Source organism: Canis aureus, chromosome 27 (assembly GCF_053574225.1).
Source record: "Canis aureus isolate CA01 chromosome 27, VMU_Caureus_v.1.0, whole genome shotgun sequence".
NCBI lineage: Eukaryota > Metazoa > Chordata > Mammalia > Carnivora > Canidae > Canis > Canis aureus.
In genome coordinates this window covers 14,097,004-14,123,907 of record NC_135637.1, presented here as the reverse complement: position 1 = coordinate 14,123,907, position 26,904 = coordinate 14,097,004, and the positions used below count along the sequence as shown (strand labels likewise).

General features: G+C 54.9%; 3 protein-coding genes across 10 annotated transcripts in view; 1 reads left to right on the top strand and 2 right to left on the bottom strand.

The window, feature by feature from the left end:
* Window positions 1-69: 69 nt before the first annotated feature.
* On the bottom strand, window positions 70-5,159 carry RITA1 (RBPJ interacting and tubulin associated 1). Of its 2 annotated transcripts, none has more exons than XM_077875731.1 (4): window positions 4,937-5,159; window positions 4,194-4,314; window positions 3,444-3,809; window positions 70-935 (listed from the first exon to the last, which is right to left on the bottom strand). In XM_077875731.1, exons 3-4 carry the CDS (start codon window positions 3,752-3,754, stop codon window positions 428-430), a joined length of 819 nt encoding a protein of 272 aa, XP_077731857.1. In that variant the 5' UTR covers window positions 3,755-3,809; window positions 4,194-4,314; window positions 4,937-5,159; the 3' UTR covers window positions 70-427. The 2 variants fall into 2 exon arrangements, with proteins under 2 accessions (XP_077731857.1, XP_077731856.1); XM_077875730.1 differs by lacking the exon at window positions 4,937-5,159 and adding an exon at window positions 4,513-4,687 and having other exon boundaries at window positions 4,194-4,337.
* DDX54 (DEAD-box helicase 54) lies at window positions 4,869-25,502 on the top strand. Of its 2 annotated transcripts, none has more exons than XM_077875724.1 (20): window positions 4,869-5,079; window positions 7,706-7,835; window positions 9,602-9,672; window positions 10,224-10,412; window positions 10,513-10,562; window positions 12,308-12,349; window positions 12,474-12,569; window positions 13,240-13,361; window positions 13,468-13,529; window positions 13,623-13,754; window positions 15,150-15,360; window positions 17,573-17,707; window positions 19,165-19,386; window positions 19,467-19,540; window positions 20,235-20,447; window positions 21,573-21,715; window positions 21,805-21,918; window positions 22,561-22,665; window positions 22,935-23,047; window positions 24,879-25,502. In XM_077875724.1, the coding sequence occupies exons 1-20, from the start codon at window positions 4,906-4,908 to the stop codon at window positions 25,109-25,111; spliced, it is 2,631 nt and encodes an 876-aa protein (XP_077731850.1). In that variant the 5' UTR covers window positions 4,869-4,905; the 3' UTR covers window positions 25,112-25,502. The 2 variants fall into 2 exon arrangements, with proteins under 2 accessions (XP_077731850.1, XP_077731851.1); XM_077875725.1 differs by lacking the exon at window positions 4,869-5,079 and adding an exon at window positions 7,169-7,470.
* Window positions 18,953-26,904, bottom strand: part of CFAP73 (cilia and flagella associated protein 73) — a 13,732-nt gene continuing 5,780 nt past the window's right edge. Inside the window, exons 7-9 of one of the 6 annotated variants that reach the window (XR_013366531.1) lie at window positions 26,708-26,763; window positions 26,194-26,266; window positions 18,953-22,934 (exon numbers count right to left, since the gene is read on the bottom strand). Coding sequence is in view for 3 of the 6 variants with exons in the window: in XM_077875726.1 (XP_077731852.1) it covers window positions 26,045-26,266 (222 nt within the window). In the remaining 3 variants the exon portion in view is untranslated. Of the gene's footprint in view, window positions 26,267-26,707; window positions 26,764-26,904 lie in introns of all 6 variants that reach the window. The other 5 variants (XR_013366530.1, XR_013366529.1, XM_077875728.1 and 2 more) reach the window with 5 other exon arrangements.

The following is a 26,904-nucleotide window of genomic DNA, read 5'->3' as shown; positions in this document are numbered from 1 at the left end:
AAAACTCCAGACTCAGCTGGAGACTCCTCCTGAGCAGGAAGCTTGGCATGAAGGAAGAAGGGACCCTCCTAGGTTGGCAAGCACACCATTTATTCACACAGGTGACAAGACAAGGTCGCGGGAGTGATGGGGGACTGGTGGGCACCCCTGGGTTGGCACGGCCTGTGGCTAGAGCAAGACTGGTACAGGCATCTCAAGGGGCAGCCGCCGAATCCGTCATTGGGTATAAGGTAGGGAGCAACCGGTGCTTAAGGAAGGCACTGCCTCCTCCCGCTATGTCTGCCCCCAGGAACGCTTTTCCAATGCTTCATGGTTACCTAGGAGACTCTGGTCTCTCTAGGGGCACCCTCAACCAGTGCCCTCCTCTGAAACCGTGCTCCGCACTGTGACCCCATGAGCAAGCTCGAGGAGGGGAGGACCAAGGAACTCATTTCCAAGGGGGCTTTGGTTTCTGGGTGGCCCCACCCCGTTGGGGGGCAGCTGGCACTGAATCACGAATGGAGCGGGCCCTAGGAGTCACTCGGGGGCTCTGGAAGGTCACCCCTGAGGGGGAAGGCCGGGAATCCCGAGGCCCATTGGTGTGGAGGGCGCTGGCGGGTTGGCGACCAGCGCTGGGGGCATTCAGGTGTGTGAGGGAATGGGAACGTTCCCGCCTCAGAGGGTGCGGAGAGTCCAACCCAGCCATAGACAGCTTCCGGGAGTCTGCTGCCACCTTGGGCTCTGCCTTCAAGGGACCAGCTGGGTGAATGGCTCGCAGCGGGGTCTCCCGGGAGCGGGATGAGTGGCTGCCCCTGGGGGTGGCTGGAGGTGTCCAGAAGAGGGCATGGAGTTTAGCAGCATCACCCTTTGCCATCCACGGGCCCTCCCAGCTAGTGCCCTCCGGTCGGGAGCCAAACAGTGACTCATCACAGTAAGAAGGAACGTGGCTGATCAATCTGGCAAAGGGAGGAGAAAGGCAGTGAGCTGGTGGAATGAACAAACCCTAAAAACCTGAAGCCCCCACCCCCTGCCAGGCACCCACAGTGAGGCCACAGCCCTCCAGTATGCCACTACTCCTATCTCTGTTGGTTTCCCCTGCCAAGAATCCAATCCCCTGCATCCTGACCTCCCCATTTTCCCAACAGATGCCCCAGGCCCGGCCAATTTGCATATTCCATCTTCCTGGCCACACTGATTGGCTTGAGAATGACCATATGACCCATCCTGTCCAAGGAGCACCTGCCTTAAGACCTTTGTTGAAACTACCAGGAAAGAGGTTTGTCTGCCATCTGGTCTTGATAATCCAGCAGGATATAAGGGCAAAGCAGCTGGTGGCTGGCTAGGGTGGAGTGGGGTGGGGGGGGCAAGCTGCCTTAAGAGGGAGATGGGATCCAACAATAGTTTGAGCCCCTCATAAAAGAGACCCAAACATCCTTTTTTTGCTGAAGCCAGTTTGGGTTAAGTTTTCTGCCACTTGCATCTAAGAGTCTGGGTTAATATAACCTTAATCTTTACAGTCTTTACTTTTTTCATACCCCACCCCCCAATTCTCCTTCTCCCTAGTGGTCTTGTCAGCTGAACCCTCTGCAGTCCTGTGGCCGGTCTCACTGTATTTGAAGTAACACAGCACAGTGCCTGGCACAGAGAGGGTGCTCAGTTTGAACTCCTATTATAAAGCTGACCTGGCCTCATCACCAGAGAAGCTTTTTACATTTTTGAATATTTACTGAGGGCTCTTCATATGCAGGCCCAGAACTCAGCATGTCACCGTGCATCATCTCATTACTTTTCACAAACATCCACAGGAGGGAGATATGATAATTCCATTTTACAAATGAGAAAAGGAGGCATAGGGAGGGGAAGGCCCCACAGCAAGAAAGAGGGTAAAGACAAGATTCAAATCCAGCCTGGCTCAAGGGCCCAAGCTCTGGGATCAGTATATCAGATATAAGGGACTTCTAGGCTTCTCACCTTTAATTAGATTCACTCACCAATTATTTTTTGTCTATTAATCTCACAAATATTCACGGCACACCTAGGAGGCATCAGCTCCATGCCTTGTAGTCATGACTGAAAGTGTTTCTGTGTTAAGACTGCAAGTCTTTGAAAAGTCAACTTTTTGCCATTTGATTTAATTGCTCAAACCGTATCTGCTTGTTGCCTATGTCTGCCTGGAGCCAAAGGCTTTACTTAAGAGCATCTCTCTCTCTTACGCATCTTCTCATTTGACACCCTCTACTTGTCAGCATCCTGCATGAAATTCTACCCTCCAGGAGAACATGGAGTTGACGTCCCTTGTCCTGGACACCATACCTCTGTTAGTACACCCCACACTTACATCAGCCTTTTCAGCTACACTATAGTTGTCAGCGGTGCTAATGTTAACCTGGCTCTATGTCAGATGCATGGTGCTCAACCTGACCTAATACTGGAGTCTTGCTTTTACCTCATTGAATTTTACCTCCTAAGATAGGCAGCATTCCCATTTTCACTTCTCTCCACCAACCTATGTTCCTCCTGGCTCAGAATGGACCCTAAATATGATTGGCTAGTTGTTATGGATTGAACTATGTCCTCCCAAAATTCACCCTGAATTTTAGAGAGATAATTAGGCTTAAAGGAGGTCATAAAGGTAGGCTCTATACCAAGAAGAATCGAGTCCTTATAAGAAGAGGGGAGACACCAGGAATATACATGCTCACAGAGAAAAGGCCATGTGAGAACAGGCAAGAAGGTGGCTGTCTGTAAGCCAAAGAGAGGCTTCAGCCTGCCAGGACCTTAAACTTGGACTTTTAGGCTCCAGAACTATGAGATAATGGATTTCTGTCATTTAAGCTCCCCAGCTACTGTATTTTGTTATGATAGCTGTAAATGAATATTCCAGTCTTTTGTGTTTTTGTTCAAATCACTGATAACAATAAACAAGATAGAGCCCCGTGGCCCCCCACTACACACCTCCCTCCAGGCTGGTATCAACCTGAAATTATCCAAATAATCTGATTAATTTACAATCATAACTATTAGCCTAGCTTGTTCATGAAAAGGCCACAAAAACCATTTTTGAAATGACTTACTGAAACTGCGACCCACCCACTGCATCTATGTCATTTCGTGGATCAAGCACCTTAATATTCTTATGCAAATTTCTCTGTGATCTTGGACAAATCACTAGACCCCTCTGGACCTCACTTGTCTGGTCTTGTGGCATTTGGGAAATGGGTATTCAATCATCCTCACTATCACTTACTGAGAACTTCCTAGGTGTCAGATTACTGTGCCAAGCCCTGTACACACTCACTTCATTTACGCTCAGTAGTCCCACTAGGTCCCATTTTCCACATAAGGAAACTGCAGAGAAGTCAAGGTGCTGAGAGTCCAAGGTCACACAGCATGTAAACAGCAGGGCTCTAATAGGAACCCAGGTGGCCTCAGGAGTACAGGGGTGTATCTTCCCATCCTGTTACCTGTATTTGTTCTTCTTCCTTAGTGTGAGGGTCGGGGTGTTGCCCCTGGAGGAGGTGGTCTCACAGCTGCCATTGGCCCCTGAGGCCTGTGATGCCCCTGTGCCCACTCCACTGGTTCTGTTGGCCTTCTCCACCCAGGGTGGGTCGAAGTCTGGTGGTGTGGGCCGGGTACCCGCAGGGCTGCCAAACAATGTCTCATCCACATATGACGGCCTGGCCTTGACCCGGTAGCTGCCCTGGCAATGGTGCTGAAGGCGGAGGGTCTGCATCCCACTGACTGCCAGCTCCACGGGGGTCTTCATGCTGCACATGGTTCTGGGTAAGAGCAGGCATGTTTTGCCTGCGGGGTCTTGCCTCCAGGGCTCCCTGTGAAAGGGGGACAGGGTGACACCACCGTCACTGGCAGTGCCAGCAGAGGAAGGTGGCCCATCTCTTAAGTTCCCAACCCAAGGACAAAAGGGGAGCTGCCAACCCCAGGGGACATTGCAGAAATGGGTTCATCTGTCTCTCAGCTGTCACAACGATAAGGAGAGGGGTGCTACCAGCAAATATTTAATGAATAAATGTGCATTCCTAGTATACAGTGCTCCATACAGAACGCTAGGGGGAGAAGAAGAGATGAGGCCTGTGTCTATTTTGGCACCAAGGAAAAAACTTAGCCTGGTGGGATGGGGGAGACAGGGCAGGTCCTTCTATCCCGTATATACATTTATGGAGTTAATACAATAACCAGCATTATCTCGTGCCTACCTTGCGCAAAAAGCTTTACAAGCATTATTTCATTTAATCCTCTTAACAGCTCTGCGAAGTAGCTTCGGTTATGTCTAATCTACAGATGACCAGACTGAGGCTTCAGACGCTGAAGTCACACCTGTAAGTCGCACCTAAATAAGGCTAAAACAGTAGAAGAGAAATGTGAACCTGACAGAGGGGTGCAGAGCTTATGCACGTAACCATTCCGCTCCTGGTGGATCACAGACACCCCTCCAACTACCCCATGTTCCCTGCTCCCCAAGTCAAGACCCCGGTTGAGGTCCGAGGCCCCTGCATCGTGAGTTCTTTTCCTTACCTGAGAATCTCGGCTCCAGGATGTGGGCTGCAGTCCCAGCGCCCCCTCCTCTGCAGGGGCCTCCAAGGTCCCAGAGGATCTGCAGCCCGGGCCCCGCAGCCCCAGCCCGGGGGAGCCGCACGGACCGACCCGCGGCGGCAGCCAGGCCCCAGCGACAACCAGCGAGGGGCGGGGCGGCCGGAACCATGAGCACCGGGGGGGGGCGCCCCTGGAGCTCCCGGAAGCCTCGAGGCGGCGCAGGCGGGCCGCAGAGACGCGGCGCCCCCCCGCCCGGCCGCGCCGTTGGTTCGTCCCGCAGGCCCCGCCCCCGCCCCTCGCCCCGCCCCCCGCCCCTCGCAGCTCCCAGCTCGCGCTCGCCGCTCCCCGCTCCCCGCTCCCCGCCCCGGGGCCCGCATGGCGGCCGGCGCGCGCGTGGCGGCCGGACCTCGGTCCCGCGCTCCCATGGCCCAGTGGAGGAAGAAGAAGGGGCTGCGGAGGCGCCGAGGCGCGGCCTCCCAGCCCCGCAGCAGCGACTCGGAGGACGGCGAGTTTGAGATCCAAGCGGACGATGACACCCGGGCCCAGAAGGTGGGAGCGGGCGCCCGGCCCCGCGCATCGCCCAGGGGCTGAGGGTGGGGACCCCGGCAGGGCCGCGGCAGGGCCCCGGCAGGGCCCCGGCAGGACCCCGGCAGGACCCCGGCAGGGCCGCCAGCCCCAGCACGTGTCTCCGCGCCCGCCCCGCCCCGCCCGGCTCCGATCCTGGAGCCCCTGCGTTCCAGCCGCCGGGCCTGCGGGCCTTCCGGGCCGGCCCTGGGTCGCGGCCCCTCATTGGCTGGCTCTTGCCGAGGGGGCGGGGCCAGCGCCCTTTGGTCCAATGAAAAGTGCGGGTGCCGAAGCCCTGACTTCAGGAGTTTGGGGGATTCTTGCCGGGTGCAACTAAGCGGAGGCCGGGCGCAGCGGCTCGAGACGGCCACGCCTCGAATCCCCTGGGTCCCTGGTGGCGAACTAAGCTCGCGTTTGCTGACCGCTTAACCATGTGCCGGGCTTCATGCTGAGAACTCGACTAGCCTCGTTTTAATCCTCATACCGCTCTGGGAGCTAAGTGCCACCATCCCTGTGTCCCAGAGGAGGACCCTAAGTCCTAGAGGGGTTAGCACCTAGACCAGGACTTCGCAGCTTGTGAGCGAGAGAGCCAGGATGCCGACCTCTGGTTCCAGGGCCTGTGCTACTTCCACACGGGGTGGGGGTGGGGGGCGTGAGCACCAACGGGCAAATAGCTAAAGCCCATTATTTCCCGCAGCCCTGTGCCCAGCAGTGCCTGGCACAGAGTGGGGTTTGGGTATGTGGATGAAAGAGTGGTGTTTATTATTATTTTTTTAAGATTTTATTTATTCAGAGAGACACAGAGAGGCAGAGACGCAGGCAGAGGGAGAAGCAGGCTCCCTGCGGGGAGCCCGATGTGGGACTCGATCCCAGGACCCCGCCCTGAGCCGAAGGCAGATGCTCAATCACTGAGCCACCCAGGTGTCTCCCCCCCACTTTTTCTTAAGGGTAGGTGTTTAGATGAAAAGAGGGAACCACATTCCTCCTGGTCAAGGACCAGATGGAATCGTACCATGTTTACCCACCCAGTGGAGCCAGTGCTTGGCACATAGTAGGTGCTCCATAAAAGTGGAGAAATCGCCACAGCACAGGAGGGCAGAGGTAGTAGGTGCCAAAGAAGAGCCCACAGATATGGTTCAGACGGAGACCTTTGCCCTGGTGCAGTTGTGCATTCAAATGTGGCCCAAGTCTACTGGCTGTGGGACTTTGGAGAAGTTGCTTAACCTCTCTGGGCCACACCTGTAGAAGGCAGAATTTACACATGTGTACAAGACACATGATTTTAAGTGCCTCAGAGACTCACGAAAGGATTAAATTACAGTGTTTGTGCATTCTACTCGTTCAGTAAATGTTGCTGAGGCGCCAGTGGGTTCCAGGCATTTTGTGTTCATGTGTCTAGAGGAGAGGTTGGCAAACTCTTCCTGTTAAGGACCAAATGTTAAATATTTTAGGGTTTGTGGGGCCATATAAGGTCACTCACTGTCTTCTTTGTTTGATTTTTTCTTTTTTCTTTTTTTTTTTTTTTTTACCATTTTTTAGATGTATAAAATCCACTCTTAGCTCACAGACCGTAGTAGACATGCTGCAGCTCTGACCCAGATAGTTGAAGGGCACCACAGAGGGTCACAGGTGAAAGAACATAGACTCTGAAACCAGGGTTCAAACCCCTGCTGTCTGTATGAGGGTGGGGAGGTCACTTCATCGCTGTGTTCCTCAGTTTCCTTCTCTGTAAAATGGACAAACTAATAGTAACTACTTTACAGAGTTGCCATGATGATTAAAAGTGGGCTGATTTATATGAATGCTCAGAGCAGCACCTGGCTTAAGAGTGAGTGCCGTGGAAGTTTTAGCAGGTATTATGAATCAGTGTTCCATAAGTGTTATTTTTGAGAAGAAGGGGGACAGTTCTGTGGTCTGAGAAGGCCCCCCAGAGGGGTTGTCTGGGTTGGATATAGCTGTGCCAGGACAGGCGGGTCCTGGCTAGACAGGAAGGAGGCCAGCATGAGAGACAGTAGAGTTGGGAGGGGTGATGGGTCAGAACGGGGCTTGGCAGAGGGGGACAGGGCAACCTGGAGAACTCGAGTACCACACACAGAGTACATGCTTTGATTGGCCCTCTAGAGATTTTCATTTTGAGGGCTTTGGACGACAGACCGGGATGACAGTGATGATACACCACCACTTACGTGCTGGGTGCTGTTCTAGGTTTTACACTTACCCCTTTCATCTTCATGTGCCCTGTGAGACACACGCTCTTGTCTATCATCCCTGTTTCCCAGCGGTGGAAATCCAGACTCAGAGAGATTAAGTCTCTTGCCTGAGGTCTCTCACAACACACAACAAGCTGGTGATGGAGCCTGAGGTCTCTCACAACAGGCAGGTGACGGAGCGGGGATTGAAACCTGGACAGTCTAACTGCACGGCCCTCTGTCTGACCCTCCGTTCTACCCTGGCCCTGTCATGGGGGGCCCCTTTGGCAGACAAGGCCCGCCATCCGGCAGGGGTGTCATCGGCCTGAATGGAGGGATGCCTGCTGCAAGATAGGCCCTCTCCCTGCCCCCAGTGGTCTGACTGTGCCTGGCCTGACGCTGCATCTTTTCCTCCCGCCCAGCTGGGGCCTGGCAGACCCCTGCCCGCCTTCCCCACCTCAGAATGCACCTCCGACGTGGAGCCGGACACACGGGAGATGGTGCGAGCCCAGAACAAGAAGAAGAAGAAGTCCGGAGGCTTCCAATCCATGGGTGGGTGAGCCAGGCGTCTGGGCACGTTGAGGGGGCAGCAGCAGGGGCTCATCGTGCCCTGTGTGCTCCAGTACCGATGTCTGCCCTGGGCCCAGCACAGCCGTTGGAGTTGGGTGGCCTAGGGACCGGCCCCGTGAGAGGGCAGTCAAAGCCGACATGGGGCAGTGCTGGCGACAGAACAGGCAAGGACATTCAGGGTTTGCTGCATGACAGAGTGCGGTTCAGAGGAGATGGAGGAAAGGTGGAGTTCTGGGTGGTATCGGGACACCTGGCTAGCTGGAAATAACGCAGAACTCTCTTTCTTGCTCTTTGCAAATCAGTAATGTCTGGTGCAAAGATTCAAATTTCAAGGTGAATATTTTTATAATTTTAAAAAGAAGAAGCCCCCCCCCTTTTTTTTTTAAAGATTTTATTTATTTATTCATGAGAGACACAGAGAGATACAGAGAGAGAGGCAGAGACACAGGCAGAGGGAGAAGCAGGCTCCATGCAGGGAGCCCGATGTGGGACTCGATCCCGGGAATCCAGGATCAGGCCCTGGGCCGAAGTCGGCGGTAAACTGCTGAGCCACCCAGGGATCCCCCGAAGAAGCCCTTTTTAAGCATGCTCTGAACATTGTCTAATTTGACTCTTTTTCAAAGGTTGCCAAAAAATAAGTAAACTAAGTTCAAGTAAATGCTGTATCACGAATGCGCTCACAACCTTTGGAACAGATACAGGATTAACATCTCTAATATGCAAAGAACTTTTACAAATCAGTAAGAAAAAGATACCCTCATAGAAAATTGGGTGAGGAAAATGAATAGTTGACTCATGAAAGGAATTTGGACAGCAAATTAATGTATCAAAGTTGTGCCAAACTTTTATCAATAATTGGAGAAAAAGCCAATAAAAATATCTATATGCGGCTACTTTTTTTTTGCCTTTCTGAATCATAAAGATGAAGGATTGACCAAGAAGCAGCTGCAACCACGGTGCTTTCTTGTCCCCGGGCCTCCCATAGTCCTCCCACTTCCACAAAGCTAGGTCACGATCAGGTTCCAAAGGTCACCTGCTCCCCCACCTGGGGCCACATGCCTCATTGGTCAGCACCCACACCCATCACAGGCCCTGGCCACTGCCCACCTTTTTCTTTAAGTTGTGAAAAATTTCAAATGTATAGAAAAATCCAAAAACAGTGAGTCTCCCTGTACTCACCGCCAGTGTCAACTGTCTTGTTTCCTCCATGGCCCACCTGCTTGTCCCCAGCATCGTGGATGATTCGTTTTTTTTGTTTTGTTTTGTTTTTTGTTTTTTAAGATTTTATTTATTTATTCATGAGAGACACATAGAGAGAGAGGCAGAGACACACAGAGAGGGAGAAGCAGTCTCCATGCAGGGAGCCTGACGTGGGACTCGATCCCGGGAATCCAGGAGCAGGCTCTGGGCTGAAGGCAGTGCTAAACTGCTGAGCCACCCGGGCTGCCCATCCTGGATGATTCTGACAAGAATCACAGACATCCCCACTCAGTATCGCTAAATACTTCTCACATGACTTTCCCATGCCTGCAGCAGGGGGTTCCTCGGCAGCACCCGAGACCGTGCATGAGACACCCCAAGTAGTCTCATGGCACTAAGAGTGTGTTCAAGTCTGCATGATATACCTTCCCACCAACCCCTTTTCTTCTTGCCATCGAGGTTGATGACGCAGTCATCTGTCCTGGTCAGCTTTGTGTGGTGTGCCTCTGGGGCTGCCCTTCCCCTGGCCATCCCCGTGTCTCTTCCAGGCTTGAGCTACCCAGTGTTCAAGGGCATCATGAAGAAAGGCTACAAGGTGCCAACACCCATCCAGAGAAAGGTACGCGACAGGAAGGGCTAATGGGGTTTGGGAAGAGGAGATGACTGACTTGGCCCTCTTGTCCAGCCTCATGACACACTCTCCCTGTCTGGACTGTCATATCTATCTTCCCTCTAACTCTGGCTAAAGCCTCACAGTCAGCTCATTTCACAAGTGGAGAAAGTTGGCCTCTTTGCCATTTCAGCCTCCCCCAGGCTACCCACTACTGATCCCCTGCCCAGGCAGCTCGTAGGCACCCCATTATCACCCCTGGGTCATGAGTATTGTCCTCAGCCAAGAGGTAGACAGTGATTCTCTGGGGTCCCAAGGAGGAGGATAAGACAGAGAGATAGAGTCTGGCTTAACCTAAAGAAGGATGTGTCCATCAGTGGAAAGAGTTGGGGGATAGTGAGCTGCTTGTTGCTGGAAGCATACAGATAAACCTTGGCAGGAATAGGCTCAGGAGGACTGGGCAACAGGCCCCTGCCTACACCCTGCAGGCTCAGTGCTCTGGGTCATGTGGTGCAGGGGACAGAAGCTGACCCTGCTTCTCCCTGCCCACTTTTCTTCAGACCATTCCCGTGATCCTGGATGGCAAGGACGTGGTGGCCATGGCCCGGACTGGCAGTGGCAAGACGGCCTGCTTCCTCATCCCAATGTTCGAGCGCCTCAAGACCCACAGCGCCCAGACTGGGGCCCGTGCCCTCATCCTCTCGCCCACCCGAGAGCTGGCCCTGCAGACCATGAAGTTCACCAAGGAGGTATGTTGGGGCCGGGGCTGATGGGCTGAGCTGGGGCCAGTCAGGGAGGCCTGCTGGGGTGAGTCATCTCTATCTCTCTCTCTCTCTCTGCCCCCCACAGCTCGGCAAGTTCACAGGCCTCAGGACTGCCCTGATCCTGGGAGGAGACAAGTAAGAGTGCCCCTTCCTTGTGCCACCAGCCCCGCCGTGCAGGCATAGGCTGAGTCTCCAGGGTGTTAGATCGACTGAGTCTGGGAGGCTTCAGAGCAATGGCAGCTTCTCTGCGCACCCTGAACAAAAGGGGAAACAGGCAGTAAAATACCGGAGGCATCTCCCACCCAACTCTGCAGCCAGGGTTCTGGTACTCCTGGGGTTGCTGGTACTACCCAGGGTCAACTCAATGGGCTGCCCATTTATACCTACTTTAATATATATGCCTAATCGTGAGCTATTGCTCAGAAACCAAGGAATATATGATATTCATATATATTCATATATATCATATCATTGATATGATATTAAGATAGTTCAGATTTGAAAAATCTAGGATTTCCTGGATCTTGGGAAAGATCTTGGCGTGGCAATCACCACACCTGTTCTGCAGATGGGCAAACTGAGGACGTGATGGGCTCAAAGCCACACAGTGATTAGGTGGTAGAGCTAAGATTGGAACCTAGTCTCCTACCTCATCCCACAGCTTCTCCTTCACCCAGCAGCCCCTCCTTACTCTCTTTTTTTTTTTTAAGATTTTATTTATTTATTCATGAGAGACCAGAGAGAGAGAGAGAGAGAGAGAGAGAGGCAGAGACACAGGCAGAGGGAGAAGCAGGCTCCCCACAGGGAGCCCAATGTGGGATTCCATCCCCGGTCTCCAAGATCAGGCCCTGGGCTGAAGGTGGCACTAAACTGCTGAGCCATGGGGGCTGCCCCCGCTCCTTACTCTGCTCTCTGAATGTCACTGTCACCGATCACTTTGGATTCTGAGAAGAGTGTTTGACTTTTATTTTTTTTAATTTATTTTATCTTTTTTAAAGATTTTATTTATTTATTCATGAGAGACACAGAAAGAGAGAGGCAGAGACACAGGCAGAGGGAGAAGCAGGCTCCATGCAGGGAGTCCGATGTGGGACTTGATCCCGGGACTCCAGGATCATGCCCTGGGCCAAAGGCAGGTGCCAAACCACTGAGCCATCCAGGGATCCCCCGAGTGTTTGACTTTTAAATGTTCTTTTGCCCACATTGTACTTGATTATCTCTGGAGCTTGTGATTGTCTGAAATGCCTTCCTGGGCAGGGCCAGCCTCAAAATTCTGGCTCCTACAGGTGTCCCGAGAGTATTGCAGAGGAGGTACAGAGTTAGGGCTATGTGCCTAGAGGTTTAAGAACGAGGACAGAAGGATGCCTGGGTGGCTGAGTGGATAGCATCTGCCTTTGGCAGCAGGTCATGATCTCAGGGTCCTGGGATTGAATCCCGCATCGGGCTCCCCGCAGGGAGCCTGCTTCTCCTGCCTGTGTCTCTCATGAATAAATAAATAAAATCTTGCAATCTTTCAAAAAACAGAGAGAGAGAGAGAGAACAAGGACAGAGATCCAGGAAACCTGGAATCTTGGGGGATCTGGCAGTTCCAGAGTTAGTTGGTAGGTAGTGCTGGAAGCAGAGACAGGTTTGCTGCAGTCTAGAAAGGGAGAGCCCATCTCTTTGGGGAACTCTGTGGTATCAGTCCTTTCGTATGTTTGAACTTGTATGTCTTATCAGGGTAACGCCTTCACCCAGTACCTCAGCAAGAGCATTTCCCCAAGTCTGAGCCTGGGGAGGGGGTATAGGCCTCACCTGGCCCCCTTGTTAGGGAGAGGGAGAGGGAGAGGGACTAAAGCAGCCTGTGTGTCAAGGTGACACCTCCTCTTCCCCTCTGCTAGGATGGAAGACCAGTTTGCAGCCCTGCATGAAAATCCTGACATGTGAGTTTGGGTTGAGGATGGTGGTCCGGGGTCTCTTTTCCAGTGGCCAGCTGTTGGGGAGTGCGAGGCGGGCTGTGTGGGTGGCCCTGGCCCTGGGTGACCTGGCCTGCACACCCTCTTCCAGAATCATTGCCACTCCAGGGCGTCTGGTGCACGTGGCTGTGGAGATGAACCTGAAGCTGCAGAGTGTGGAGTACGTGGTATTCGATGAGGCAGACAGGTGAGCCCGTGCCTCCTCCCGGATGCCTCTGTCAGGGCCGGGTGCCCCATACCAGGGCCGGGAGGAAGGACTTTGCCTGGAGAGACTGGTGTGGCTATGCTCAAAGCAGTGTTTCCCGCCACATGGGCTACAGACCCTAGGCAGCACCGGAGCTGACACAGCTCCCTGGACACACAGTTTTTATTTTGTATTTACTTTTAGGGATGTGGAAGAAAACAGTAGAATAGAAAACATGTCATCACAAAGAAATAAATAGCACAAAGCCGGAGCGTAGACTGGAGCCAGACGGGTGGATTGTATCCCGGCTCTGAATTTGGGCACATCTGAGGGTCCGTGGGCCTTGGCAGCCTTGTCCACGGACAGGGGATCCAATAGCCCAGACTGGTGGATGCTGGGAGGGTCAGTACCTGTAAGGCACTCCAATCGTGCCCGGCCCAGAGGGAGGGCCACTAGGATTGGCTTCAGCATGACACTGAGCAACATAACGGAGGACAGACTCAAGGTTTTTAGGTCATCCCTGCTGGGGGTGAGGCGGGCACACAGAGACAAAGTGATTGGAAAGTGAGTTAAAGAGTCACACGGGGCAGACACCAGTGCACATGGCAGAGTGCGCTGGGGGCAAGGCTGCTGGAATGGACGGCCCTCTCCTGACCCCGCCCTTGTTCCCCAGGCTCTTTGAGATGGGGTTTGCGGAGCAGCTGCAGGAGATCATCGGCCGCCTCCCCGGGGGCCACCAGACGGTCCTGTTCTCTGCCACACTGCCCAAACTGCTTGTGGAGTTTGCCCGGGCGGGTGAGTGAGCTGGGCTGCAGCTGGGGCCCGCCCCGGTTAGGGGCCTGGGTTGAGGGTGCTTGTCCTCCCGAGGCTCGCCCCCATACCTTCCATGTGTCAACCATAGGCCTCACGGAGCCTGTACTCATCCGGCTCGATGTGGATGCCAAACTCAATGAGCAGCTCAAGGTGAGACTCTGCTCGTGCCCCTCCCCCCCCCGAGCCTGCAGCCCCACACCCATGAGCCCACCCTGTGAGCACACTGTGCCCCTCTCCCGACAGACCTCCTTCTTCCTTGTGCGCGAGGACACCAAGGCTGCTGTGCTGCTCCACCTGCTGCGCACCGTGGTGCGGCCCCAAGACCAGACGGTGGTATTTGTGGCCACGAAGCACCACGCCGAGTACCTCAGCGAGGTGAGGGGGGCTCTGAGGGCCCTGTTGGGGAAGCACCACCGGGCCACCCGCCTCAGGGTCTCAGGACCTGCACATCTTCCTCCGTGAGCTTGGAGCTGCAGTTCTGTGTGCGGCCACCAGAGGGCAGCACCAGAGCTGGACACAGGCCTGGCCAGGGCTCCTCCTGTTTTATTCTTTAATTTTTGATCCTAAAGAATTCCAGGGGTGCCTGAATGGCTCAGTCGATTGAGCATCTGCCATTGGCTCACGTCATGATCTCAGGGTCCTGGGATTGAGCCCCACATCGGGCTCCCTGCTCAGCAGAGAGTCTGTTTCTCCCATTTCCTCTGCCCCTCCCCTGCTCATGCTGTCTCACTGGTTGTCTCGTGTGCCCGCTCTCGCTCTCTGTCTTAAGTAAATAATAAAATCTTAAAAAAAAAAAAAATAGAAAAGAATTCCAAACTCATAACTATCATCAGCAGATAACAATGAACTCCCAGGTACTTAGTTGTCAACTCATGGCCCGTCTTGATTGCTCTGCTACTTCCCTACATCCGGGTGATTTTGAAGTACATCCCCTGCTCCCAATCCTGTCATTTTCGGTGGATTTTCAGTGTCCCATGTATCTCACATTTTAAAATGGAGGTGTGCCCTACAAGCTGGAAGCTGTGTAAAGTATCCTAAGCTTACAGGAGCAGCTTGATGGAGTTTTTTTCTCGTATGTATGTACCTGTGATCCTCAGCACAGGACAGTCCGTGTGCCCCAGAGGCTACCAGGGCCCCTTGCCGGTTGTTGCCACCTACCCTGGGTCAGCCACACCTGGGGTCTTGTTATCTGAGGACGCAGTTCACTGGGTTTCACTTTGTTGACGTGCATTTAACGGTGCTTTCTTTGTGCAGCTGCTGGGGTCACTGAGGAATAAAACCAAAATAGTAATTTGTAAAGAGCAGTTAACACTGTCACAGTACTTCTTATGTTCCAGGCCGTGTGCTCAGCCTTGTATGTGTATTAATCCTCATAACAAAGCTATAAAGAAGGAACTATTAGTCTCCCCATTCTACAGATGAGGAAAGTGAAGGCACAGAGAGGTTAGATAACTAGTCAGTGTCACACAGCTCACTCGCGGCAGAGTGGGGATGAGGTTTATGTCCTGGGCTGGCCCTTCCCTCTACAGGAGACCTCCACGTGTGTCATCTCTGTTGATGCTCTTGGCTGTGCGGAGAGGTGGGAGGTGATACCGGCCCCATTTGTACCAGAGCTACCCTCAGAGCTAGGATTCAGACCAGAGGTGCCCCACTCCAGAGCCCTTGGTCTTCCTAATGCATCGTGGCATCCCCGCCATGGCTTGGTGTCCTTTCCTGTCTCCTGCAAGCCTCCTTACCCCTTTCCCTCCCTCTTGTCCTCACTCTGAGCAGCTGCTGACGACCCAGGGCGTGAGCTGCACCCACATCTACAGTGCCCTGGACCAGACGGCCCGCAAGATCAACCTCGCCAAGTTCACCCACAATAAGTGCTCTGCCCTCATCGTGACAGACCTGGCGGCCCGTGGCCTGGACATCCCGCTCCTGGACAATGTCATCAACTACAGCTTTCCTGCCAAGGGCAAGCTCTTCCTGCACCGTGTGGGTAAGGAGCCCGTGGCTGGATCCGGACCACGCTTGGTGCTATAGGTGGAGAAACTGAAGCCTGGGGAAGTTCTCATCTCTGGGGGATGTGGCCCAGCCATGATTCCTGCGGCTCCAAGCAGGCAGTTCTCCACTTTCTGGATTGTCTGTTCTGGGCTCTCTTCTCCCTGTCCTGTCACGGTCCAATGGCCTGTCCCCCGATCCTCCTTCCTCACAGTCCTCTCCCCAAAACTCTGTCTTTTTAGCTCCTCTCCTTTAAGCCTTTGCAAGATTCAAATAACATAGGGGCCCCTGTGTGTCCTGTTCATCCAGGGCAGACGGGAGTGCCTGACTTTGTTGAGTCAGCACGCAGGGCCCCACCTTCCTCTCTGCCCTCCCAGGCCAAGTACCCAGTGACTTCTGTGATAAAAGTAAAGCACCCACATAGTAGGAAAACTGGAAAATGAAGCAAAGCACGTAGAAGGCAGGAAGGCACATGCTTGTCATTGGTGGCATGACAGCAACTCTGCTTCCCCAGTGCTCCTCTTGGGCCCGGGTGCAAGTGCTTTCCTAGCTCTTTCCATCTTCACGACAATCCCCTGTAGAGGGTGCCAGTGGCACCAGCCCCCTTTTTACAGGTGAAGAAACTGCGGCCAAGGAGGTTCATAACTGGCCAAGGGTCACACAGGTAGCAAAGTGGGGCAGCTGGGGTCGGGACCCCCTCTACACCACTATCCCTCCTTGCCTCCCTGGTGACACAGCTGTCATTTTAGTTTGTCTCTTGTCACTGCTGCCCTTTTAAAAACGGTGGTAAAGTGTATTTAATGCACAGTCATCATGTTGACCACTCTTAGGTATAAGTTCAGAGGCATTAAGTACGTTCATATAGTTGTGCAACCATCACCACCATCCACCTCCAGAACCTTCTCATCTTTCTAGACTGAAACTCTGTTCCCATTACTACTAGCTCCCTGTCCTCCCTCCCTCAGCCCCTGGCAACCACCACTCTGCTTTCTTTGCCTTCTTTCAACTCCTAAATGTATGTGTTACCTTGGTAAACACGAGTGAGTTACATGTGGGTCCGTGAGAGAAGAATCTGGTGGGCAGGTTCCACGTGATTGAACCTTGTTGAATAAGGAAATTCTGGCTGCCCATGGTGGGCCCCCAGGAGGATTGCTTCGATCTGCAGTTGGGGCGTGTCTGAGGCCCCCATCTGGGGCTCCTGCTGCAGGTCTGGGGGCCTCATCTCCCTGTTGGTCGCTGCTCGCTGTCCCCTGGTTTCCGAGGCTCTGGGAAGAGCTGGCTGGTACGTTGCTTGAGGGGTCCACAGAACCCCCCCCCCCCCCCCGCAAAGGGAGTTTCTCATGTGCTCTGTGACCCGCACTGTGAGTCAGACCACCCCAAACGAATCTTGCAAATGTGGTGACACTTTGTTTTTGCAAGATGCAGAAACAAACCAAAGGTAACATTACACTTGGATTCACTTAACACAGAATTAGAATCACAGTGGACGTTCTTTCCTGTCACCTCTTTCTTATGTCAGCGCATGTTGTGCGTGTTTTCCATTCACCATTAAACATCACTCCGTGGCAGGGGTTGGCAAATCCGTGTCTGTAAAGGGCCAGATGGTAAATACTTTGGGCTCTGGGGGATACGGTCCCTGATCTCTGCCGCTGTAGCATGAAAGCAGCCATAGAAAATATGTAAATGAAGGAGCATGGCTGTGCACCTGTAAAACTTTATTGACACAAACAGGTAGGGGGCCAGCTTTGGTCACTGGCCACAGTTTGCCGGCCCCCTCCCTCACCTGTGTCATTCCCACCATGTGGCCACCAGCTAATTAACTTAGCCAGGCCTCTGTCAAGTGTTGAAGTGGTTTCCAACTTGAGGCTGATCCAGGCCAGAGCTGCCGTAGACCTCCTTGAATAGGACTCTCAGGATCCTTGGTTATTTCCTTGGGGAAAAATCTCCCAAAGTGGGGATGCCAAAGACTTTTAATATTGCTAATGAGCACAGAGCCTTATCTTGATTTCTGCTGACTCCCCAGAGCACTGTGTGGACTCACACACTTGAGCAGGGATTCCTGGTGACTGTTGGTACCCTTTCTCTTTTTATAGTCAAGGACAGCAGCTCACCGAGGTCTGGATCACCACCCTTACAGGTGGGCCCGTGGGACTCATGCTGGGTTGTGGGATCCTTTGTCTTTGCTTCAGCTCGATCTTTTCTTCCCACAGGCCGCGTGGCGCGGGCCGGCCGAAGCGGCACAGCCTACTCCTTGGTGGCCCCAGACGAGGTCCCCTATCTGCTGGACCTGCACCTGTTCCTTGGCCGTGCCCTCACTCCTGCCCGCCCCCATGAGGGTTCCTTAGGTGAGTGGAGGCTGGGGCCCTGGGATAGGAGTTCCCCGTGGGTTCCCCACAGAGTCCATGGTGCAGGTGGGGAAGAAGGGCTCATGGCTTCGGATGGAGGTGGGGCTGGATTTGACCACAGGGTCAGAGCCCTGTATTTTAAACTCAGAATTTCACATAAAAATCCAGATTTCTGACAGCTGTTGGAAAACTGCTGGGTCTGACTGTCCAGTTTGCCTTTTCCCGAGGTTGCTGTACAGGCAGTGCTAGGCCCTCTGCCCCTGATAGATGGGCCCCTAGGTCCACTGCAGCTCCCACCCCCACTTATCTCATCTGCCTGGCCTCCGTGGGCATCTGCTTGAGACTGCACTCGACCAAGGTTCTGGGATCGCCCAAGAGGGCAGAGACAGATTCATTGAGGTCAAACTCACAGAACTTTCCCTTATTCTCTGTGGGTTGAGATTGCATGGGGTGGGCAACACTGATCGTGTTAGCCTTCTCCTGTGGTCCTACTCTATGTCAAACCCCTAAAGGTACATGGTCTCGTGTCCATTGGAGACCATAGGGAGGGTTGCTTTATAGGTGAGGCCAGGCCACTCGTCCCATGTTGCTTGTTACTCAGCACGAAGTGGAAGCCCAGATTCAGGAGCCCAGGTGTCAGTGCCCCCTGTGCTTGGGGCCTGGAGGCGGCCTACAGCCCCATGCATCTTCACTGAGCACCCGCTGTGTGCTGCATCCCTGCTTCCAAGCGTCAGGAGCCCCTGCCTGCTGAGCCCATTGTCCAAATGCAGATTCTGGAGCCCTTGGCAGACCTCCTAGGTTGAGACCAAGCAGTGGGGATAGGAGGGGCAGAAAGAGGGAAGGTGCTCCTGCAGCAGTGTCCCAACAGAAGCCGGCCACGGAGTAGTTATCTGTTAGGGGGAGGCCATCGTGCGTTTGCCTCAGAGCTAGCCGGGGTTGGCAGCATGGCCCAGCACTAGCTTAATGCAGAAGAGGTGGGCAGGCGAGTTCTTAACTTGGGATAGGGGCTGAATTGTGACACCACCCTGCAGTGTGCTGTGGGGCAAGACTAAACCTGTTGAGCCTCAGTTTCCTCTTCTGCAACGTGTGATTTTTGTAGGGGGATTTAGTGGTCTCATGGGAGAGTCAGCAGGAAGTGAGGGACTAGCTTAAGCTCTGCAGGTCACACGACCCACGGCAGCACCTTGATCCTGCCCTTCTGGTGCCAAGTTAGCCAAAGACAATAAGAAAGTGGATAGACAGGACTGAGTTCCAAGAAAACTATATTTATGAAAACAGGCAGTGGCCCTCAGGCTGGAACTGGGGGCGCCTGGCTGAGCTGGTTCAGGTGGCTGGCTGGAGGAGCTGCTCCATAACTGGGGATTATTCTGCGATTCCACTGCCAGGGATGGGAAGGATGGCTGCAGGCAGAGGGCGGGGCTGGGAGGCCTCCCGATGGGCTCCTTGTGTGCTGGCAGGTGTGGATGGTGTGCTGGGCCGCGTGCCACAGAGCGTGGTGGACGATGAGGACAGTGGCCTACAGAGCATCCTGATGTCATCGCTGGAGCTGGGGGGCCTGAGCCGGGTGGCTGACAATGCCCAGCAGCAGTATGTGCGCTCCCGGCCTGCGCCCTCGCCTGAGTCCATCAAGAGGGCCAAGGAGCTGGACCTCACAGGGCTGGGCCTCCACCCCCTCTTCAGTGAGTCCTGGCCGGGGGCAGCGGGTGGGCACCACAGAGCCCCCCTCCCTGGCCTCACACCTCCTCCCCACCCCAACCAGGCTCACGCTTTGAGGAGAAGGAGCTGCAGCGGCTGAAGCTGGTGGACAGCATCAAGAACTACCGCTCGCGGGCGGTGAGGAAGGGGGTGGGAGAGCACATGGGTGGCTGGGGAGGGCACTCTATGGCCACTATGGAGCTGGGACTCTGGCTGAGCTCCAGACCCCAAGTGGGGCCCCAGCAGGGGTTTTCTTCTGAGCTTGCAGGTTCTCTGTCTGTGACTCTGCCTCATGAGCATCTCTAGAGATGCCCCTTGTCGTGGAACCATCCCTGCTACCTTGTGTGGTAGGCATTTCCTCACATTTCCAGAGGGGTGGACTGAGGCTCACAGAGGGGAGTGACGTGTGCTGGGCCTGCCAGAGGCCTGGAACTGGCTCTCGGTCACCTTTCATCCCCTCTTGATTCCCGCTGGGCACCCCATTTGAGGCCTATGCCGGCCATGCATAGAAGCTGGAAGGACCTACCCAAGAGTTGGGCAAGGCTGCCAGACAGCCAATATCAAGGAAAAGGAGCTAGAGAGTGTCATGGTTTCAGAGCCAAGTAAACCAGGATTGAAATGCCACTCTTGCTTGTCTCAGCTGTATGACCTTGGGTTGGTCACTTGCCCTCTCTGGGCCTCCTTTCTAATGGTAAAAGGCAGGTGACGGGAATACCTACCTCATAGCATTGAAAGGACTTGGGGAGGAATGCCACATGTTGCCCCCCAAGCTGGTGAAGGCTGGGAAGAGAAGGAACCCAGTGGATGAAGGACTCGTGCGTTCCTTCCACAGACCATCTTTGAGATCAACGCCTCCAGTCGGGACCTGAGCAGCCAGGTGATGCGCGCCAAGCGGCAGAAGGACCACAAGGCCATCGCCAGTTTCCAGCAGGGACGACGAGGGCGACAGGAGGACACAGCTGGCCCAGCCCCAGGCTGCCCGGCACCCCAGGAAGAGAAGCCCGAGGAGGATGAGAAGGAGGAGGCAGCAGGAAAGAGTATAGAGGTACAGGCCCCACCCTTGGGACCCTAGAGTCTGGGCCTGGAGGTAAGGGCAAAGGGGAGTTATCCTCAGGGCTTTGAGGAGACCTTGGGGTGGATACCGTGACTCCACTTCCACCTGTGATGTGGAAATGAAGGACTCAGAGCCTCAGCCTCAATCTTAGCAGAGTGGGGTCATGGGACTGCTCCACAGTCTCTCGTCCAGAACCCTGGTGCCAGATGCGTTTCAGGATCCGGAATCTTTAGGGTGGCTGCACTGCGTATGACCTGCCACCCCACTGAGGTCTGGGGTGACAAATCAGATGCATCGGAGCGTCCACGACAGGATGTGCTGTGCTGGCCCCACACCGAGGGGTCAGGCACAAACTAGGCAGCTTCCTATCGGCTCAGCTTGGCTTCTGCCATCAAGTGAATCTCAGGGAAGCTCATTTCCATAACCTTGTGGATTAGGGCACTGTGGCCAGGTGACTATGGGACTGGTCCTGGGCCCACAGGGCAGATCCAGGGCAGCACCGGAGGGTCCCCAGTGGCAGCTGTATCACTATCATCCTCCCCATGACAGTCTCAGGCTGAGATCTGGGGCAGGCAGACAGAAGCCGAGCAGGGACACATGGCAACAGTGAGGGCATGACACAGGCAGCCTCAGACATGGGGCCTTCAGGCCAAAAGGCAGGCTGGGGTACAAAGGCACCCGGTCTGCCTGGTGGGCAGTGTCCTAAGCCTACTCATCTACCAGCATGTTCCTCTTATATTTGGTTTGGACAGAGGTCTCGGTAGCCAAAAAGTACAGGTGAAAACTCCTGGACTAGTCTGTGTTGTATAGAGGAGGGCCAGGCCCAGAGAGGGGCAGGGCCTTGCCTTAGTCACACAGCCCGAGGAACCAGCCTGGGCTGCAGGATGGGTCTTGCCCCACTTGGCACCACAGCCTCCTCCTCCCTTACCCAGCATGCTCTGCTGGTGCTGAGGTCATCCCATAGTGTGGATGAGGAAGCAGAGTGTCCAAATGGCAATACCAAACTTTTAAAGTCCTGGGAGCCCCTGGTCCTTAACTCTAGCTGGACAGCAGGGTGGAGAGGCCGGGTGGCTTCCCTAGGGGCCGCAGGTGTGACACTGGGCCTCCGTTTGCCAGGATGTCTTCACTGAGGTCATGGGCCGGAAGCGGCAACAGCCAGGACCTGAAGGGGGAGCCAAGAGGCGGAGGGAGGAGGCCCGGCATCGGGACCTGGAGTTCTATGTCCCCTACCGGCCCAAGGACTTTGACAGCGAGCGGGGGTGAGTGGCCAGCTGGTCCTGGGGTGGGGCAGGTAGGGCCTGATTGGCACCCCACTGAACCATGACATGTCCCCACCCTTCCTCTGCAGCCTGAGCATCAGTGGGGATGGGGGTGCATTTGAGCAGCAGGTGGCTGGCGCCGTCCTGGACCTGATGGGGGATGAAGCCCAGAACCTGACCAGGGGCCGGCAGCAGCTCAAGTGGTGAGTGAGCAAGCAAGCAAACATGCACCCCCATGCCCACATGTCTGCCACGTTGTCGGTCCCGCACGACAGACATGTGGTCCATCTGTCCCGACTCCCATTTATTTCCCTAGAATAGGAAATATCACCTCCCATTTGATTGTGCACAGCGTGGGTTGTGATGCCTCCTGTGCTGCCCCATGTGATCACACACAGCAAGGACAGTGACCCCACCATCCCCCTCACCACATCCTGTCCCCTTGGCTTGATCGTGCACAACAGGGATCTTAATCCATCTGTCATTCTTGCTAGCTTGTCTTTCTCGACAGAGCTCATGACGCATTTGTCCCATTTGGACTCTGGTTCCAGAGAAGTGATGGTACTCAACCCAGGGTCATAGACCCAGGAGGTGGCAGTGTAGGATTGGGAACCCCCCTTGGGCCCCTAATCTGGACCCAGGCCCCCCAATTTCCAATAACCCCCACACCACCTTTTGAGCCCTGGGCTTCCAGGAAGAGGTGACACGGGGCAGAGCACTTGCTGTATGCTAGACATGGGCAGGCTGCTTCCCTTGGGGAGGTGGGGAGGAAAAGCGCCGAGGGGAAGAGGGCTGCTCCAGGCCATCTCCTTCCCTAGTAGCTCTCTCAACTCCCTCTCCTGCAGGGACCGGAAGAAGAAGCGGTTTGTGGGACAGTCAGGACAGGAAGACAAGAAAAAGATCAAGACAGAGAGTGGGCGCTACATCAGCAGCTCCTACAAACGGGACCTGTATCCCAAGGGGCAGGGCCAGGGGTGGGGCCAGGGGTGGGGCCCAGCAGCTTCTACCTCTGCATCTCCTAGAGTTGGGAGTGGGATCAGGGCCAGGGCACTGCGTACTCGGGATGTGGGGGGCAGCGCCCAGCAGCTTCTGCTGCCCCACTCTGTAGCGGTGGTACCTGGATCTGCTGGAGGGGATGCAGGATCTGGATCTGCTCCCTGCCCACTGACATCTAGGGCATCATGGTCACGCACGCAGCCTCCTTAACGCAGCTTCCCAGCTACCAGAAGTGGAAACAGAAACAGAAAATTGATGATCGTGACTCAGAAGAGGAAGGAACATCCCACCAGCGAGGCCCAGAGCGAAGAGGTGGGAAGCGGGGCAGAGGCCAAGGTAGGATAGTCCTCAAAACAGGTTGGCAAGTGGTGCATTGGATCATCCCAGGACCTGGTTCTCTTTGATTGGGCCTGAGCCCTTCAGGCTGCAGGGGGATTTGAAGGGGCTCTGTCAGCTGGAGCCCATACCTCGCAGCCACAGCTTGGGTCAGCAGCCCTGCGTGCCAAGCCCCTCTGAGCAGAAGGGCCATGGGATGGCAGGGCTCAGGACCTTTGCCATGGCCCCTGCCCTGCCCCTGCCTCTGGGGGCAAGCTTGTGGTCAGCAGGCTCCCCCTTCCTGTGGGGGGACAGGCTCTGTGCTGGACATGTCACCTGTGAGCTGGTGGCGAGAAGACAGAGCAGCTGTCTTACAGGCGAGGGGACCAGAATGGCTCCTGAGGGAGTCGGGGGGGCCTAGTCCTGCCGTCTTCCCGTCTCCCCACGATCCTGCAGGACTGCTCATGGCCTCTGGGGCCGTTCACTGTCCCAGCCCCTAGGCTGGTCCTCTGTGCCTCACTCCAGGCCTCCTGGGTGCTCCACACACTCCCCTCTCCCTTTGGTGTCTCCTCGCTGGCTAGGTCTCTTCCCTTCCTCCCTCTGTCTCCATCTCTCTTTTTCTCGGAAGCCTCCTCTCCATCATTTCCTAGGCTCTCTCTCTCCAGTTCCCTGTTCTCTTTCCATCCCCGACTCTGCATCCCTGTTTCTGCTCCTCTTTCCTTTCTCCTCAGGCTGCGTTTGTCTCCTTTCCCTCCATCTGTCTCCTCCATCGTCTCTTTTCCTCTCGCTACACACGCATCTCCTACTCGCTGTCTCCCTTTCCCTGTCTCTCTGAGTCTCTCTTTTCCCTCTTGGTGCCTCTGTCTCTGTCTCCATCTCTGTGTCTCTGCAGACGTGCCCCTGCCTCCCCAGGCCTCTCACCCCTTGCTGCTTAGTTCTGGTTTTACCCCACCTGAAGCAGGCTGTTCCTCTGGGCCCTGCGGGGGGTGGGGAGGGGGGGGTTCAGGAAGGAACAGGTGTTCTTCCCTGCTTTGTCCTCTGTGGAGGTGACGGGTCCCTGTCTGGTACCCTGGCCCCTGTGAAGACATCTGGGGCCGCCTTTGTGATCTTGTGTGTGGGAGCCCAAGGAAGGGAAGAGCCAGGCAGGGAGAGGGAACGTGGTAGAGGAGGAGGACCCGGGGCTTGCTGGGGGAGCCAGGGATGCAAGGGTAAGTGCTTTCCCAGAGACCTGACGTCTGCTGCTGCTGCCACTTTGCTAAGTGACCTTGGCCAAATCCCTTCCCCTCTCTGGTCTTTTCTGACCTCTGTCCTGCCAAAAGTAGTTAAGCTAACAAGCCTAGAGCATGCAGTCCTTGGAGACAGGGATCGGAGTCTTTCTCGTCAGTGCTGGGTCCCCAGGGCCTGGCTTAGAGCGCATCCTCAGTAAATCCTCATTGGATGCCCTATAATCATGATGGGACACTTAGGAGGCCCTTACTCTGGGCTACCTCTTGTTCTGAGCAGGGTACACACCTCCTCATCTGCTCCTCGTTAGGACCTGTGAGAGACGTGCTATTATCTCTAATTCTGAGTGGGGAACGGAGGCTCAGAGGAGTTAAGCGACTTGCCCAAGTTCCGAGAGGTCACAGCTGGGATCTGAACCCCAGCAGTTTAGCCTGAGGTTCCGTGCTGTTGACCAGTACAGCAGACTGTGGAAGCTTTATTGAGCACCTCTGGTGAGCCAGAGCCCAGAGCCATAGCAGTGAAGACAGAACCATAGTGGGGTGGGGGTGAGGGGTCTGGAGGCTTCTGGGCAGAGGAGGCCTCTGGGAGTGACTCGATGGCTAAACTCCCTGAATGCCCGTCCTGGCAGGTGCAGCCCAGCCCCGCAGCCCAGGCGCCCCTGCAGGCCGCGTGCGCTCAGAGCTCAAGACCAAGCAGCAGATTCTGAAACAGCGGCGCCGCGCGCAGAAGTTGCGCTTCCTGCAGCGTGGGGGCCTGAAGCAGCTCTCCGCCCGCAACCGGCGCCGCGCCCAGGAGCTGCAGCGGGGCGCCTTTGGCCGGGGTGCCCCCTCCAAGAAGGGCAAGATGAGGAAGAGGATGTGAGGGCCGTGACCCGGCCCTGTGACTCCTCGCATGCTCCAAGGGTCAGGGTGGACATCGCAGATGACCCTGTGTACCACCGTGTGCCTGGCCCTGTGCCAGGTGCTGGCGGCGCTCCCTGCGGGTGCTGCAGACCCTAAAGAAGAGCACTGTGTGGCCACGGAGGGCAGCAGCCGCCTCTGCCCAAGACAGAGACGGAGACGTTTAAACAGTCTTTAAGGGCTCCCAGGAGTTTGCTGGTGAGGTCGAGGCGGCCACACCTGAGTTGCTCCTGCTTCCACGCGTGCTGGGTGGTTCCTGAGCTCAGAGGTGGTGGCCACATGGCTCTGAGCCCTGAGTGCCTAAGGCCCAGTGATGGATTTTTAATGTAATAAATCTTTATTACGCACCTCCAGTGGACAAGGAGTGCAGTCTACCCAAGAAGCTGGAAGGGGCAGACCCAGATATTAAAACAGGTGTGCCTGCTGTGCTGAGACACCCAGTGGGGGCTGCGGGAGGGAGGCGAGAAGCAGGGTGTGGGGCAGAGGGCTCAGTGGCTCCCCTCTGGCTGTAAAGGGGTTAGTTAACATGGCTCCATCACACCCCCAGAAGTCAGAATTGGTCCCGGCCTCTGCCCTCCAAGCCCTGTGCCCCCAGCCCCAGTTTGGGGTCCTGGGACAGTCAAAGGTAGCCTCCAGCAGCTGGGTTTTCAGGCCACCAATCATCTGCAACAGTCCGCAGTAGAGGAGGCTTTGTGCAAGTGCCTGCTGTATGACCCTCTCGCCAGTCTGGCTATTTTACTTTATTTCCCAAACGCTCAGAATGTACCAGAATTTGCATCAGGCTTCATTCCAGACACTTGACACACATCAGCTTGTTTAATGCCATGACTGCCCCCGGTCCTAGGCCATGTGGCAGATGAGGGATTGGTGCCCCCCCCCCCCCTCGAGTGCACACTTATTTAGCACTTGCTATATGCCCCTCTTGTACTCCGCACGGCAGTCTGAGCGAGCATGGCCCTCCCATCTCAGGTGGGCACCACTTGGCACACACCCTGCAAGAAATGTATACCTCCTTTTCAGGGGTCCCCCTGCCCCCCTGCTCACCTGGGTCAAGGGTGGACTGGGCCCGACGAAAACTGGTCAGCATGGAGGACCGGTCCAGTATGAACAGTTTCACCTGTGGGTCCCCAACACAGCAGTCACATCCCAGCCCCTGGGTGTCCAGTTCCACCCCCCCACAAATACAAGGTAGGATGCTGCAGAGTGGAGGGGGGGTGGAGACCCCTAATAAAGCTATGATGATGGTTCCCTGGGACCAGCAAACCTCCCCTAGACTGAGGTCCTTTGGGCCTCAGTCCAAGCCTCCAAATGGTTTGTAAGCAGACACCCTCAGTTTCCTAGCTGGTTATCTATCACCTGCATTCTAATTAAATGAGTATTTTCACTTAACATTAATTCATTTTTTCCCCTTTTAATTGGATCAGTCATATTCCTTGGTGGCTGACCTGCTCTCATCTCCATGGGGTTAACATGCCCATATTTTGTTTTAATTATTTATTGATAGGAACTTAATGCCCCTGGGTCCACTGGCAAGAGCTAGAACTTGAGGCAAACTTACCCTTGGGCTCTCCCTTCACGTTTGTCACTGAAACATTTGAGAAGGAAACTATATTTCTAACAAAAATAGAAAAGAATTAAGCCATACTCGTCATAAGTAGAGAGGCAACTGGATAAACTGCTATGAACTGAAGCCCTGCTGCGCTCTTGCATTTCCCCCCACCGCCGTCACCTGCAGGGGGCATCAGGTGAGGCCCA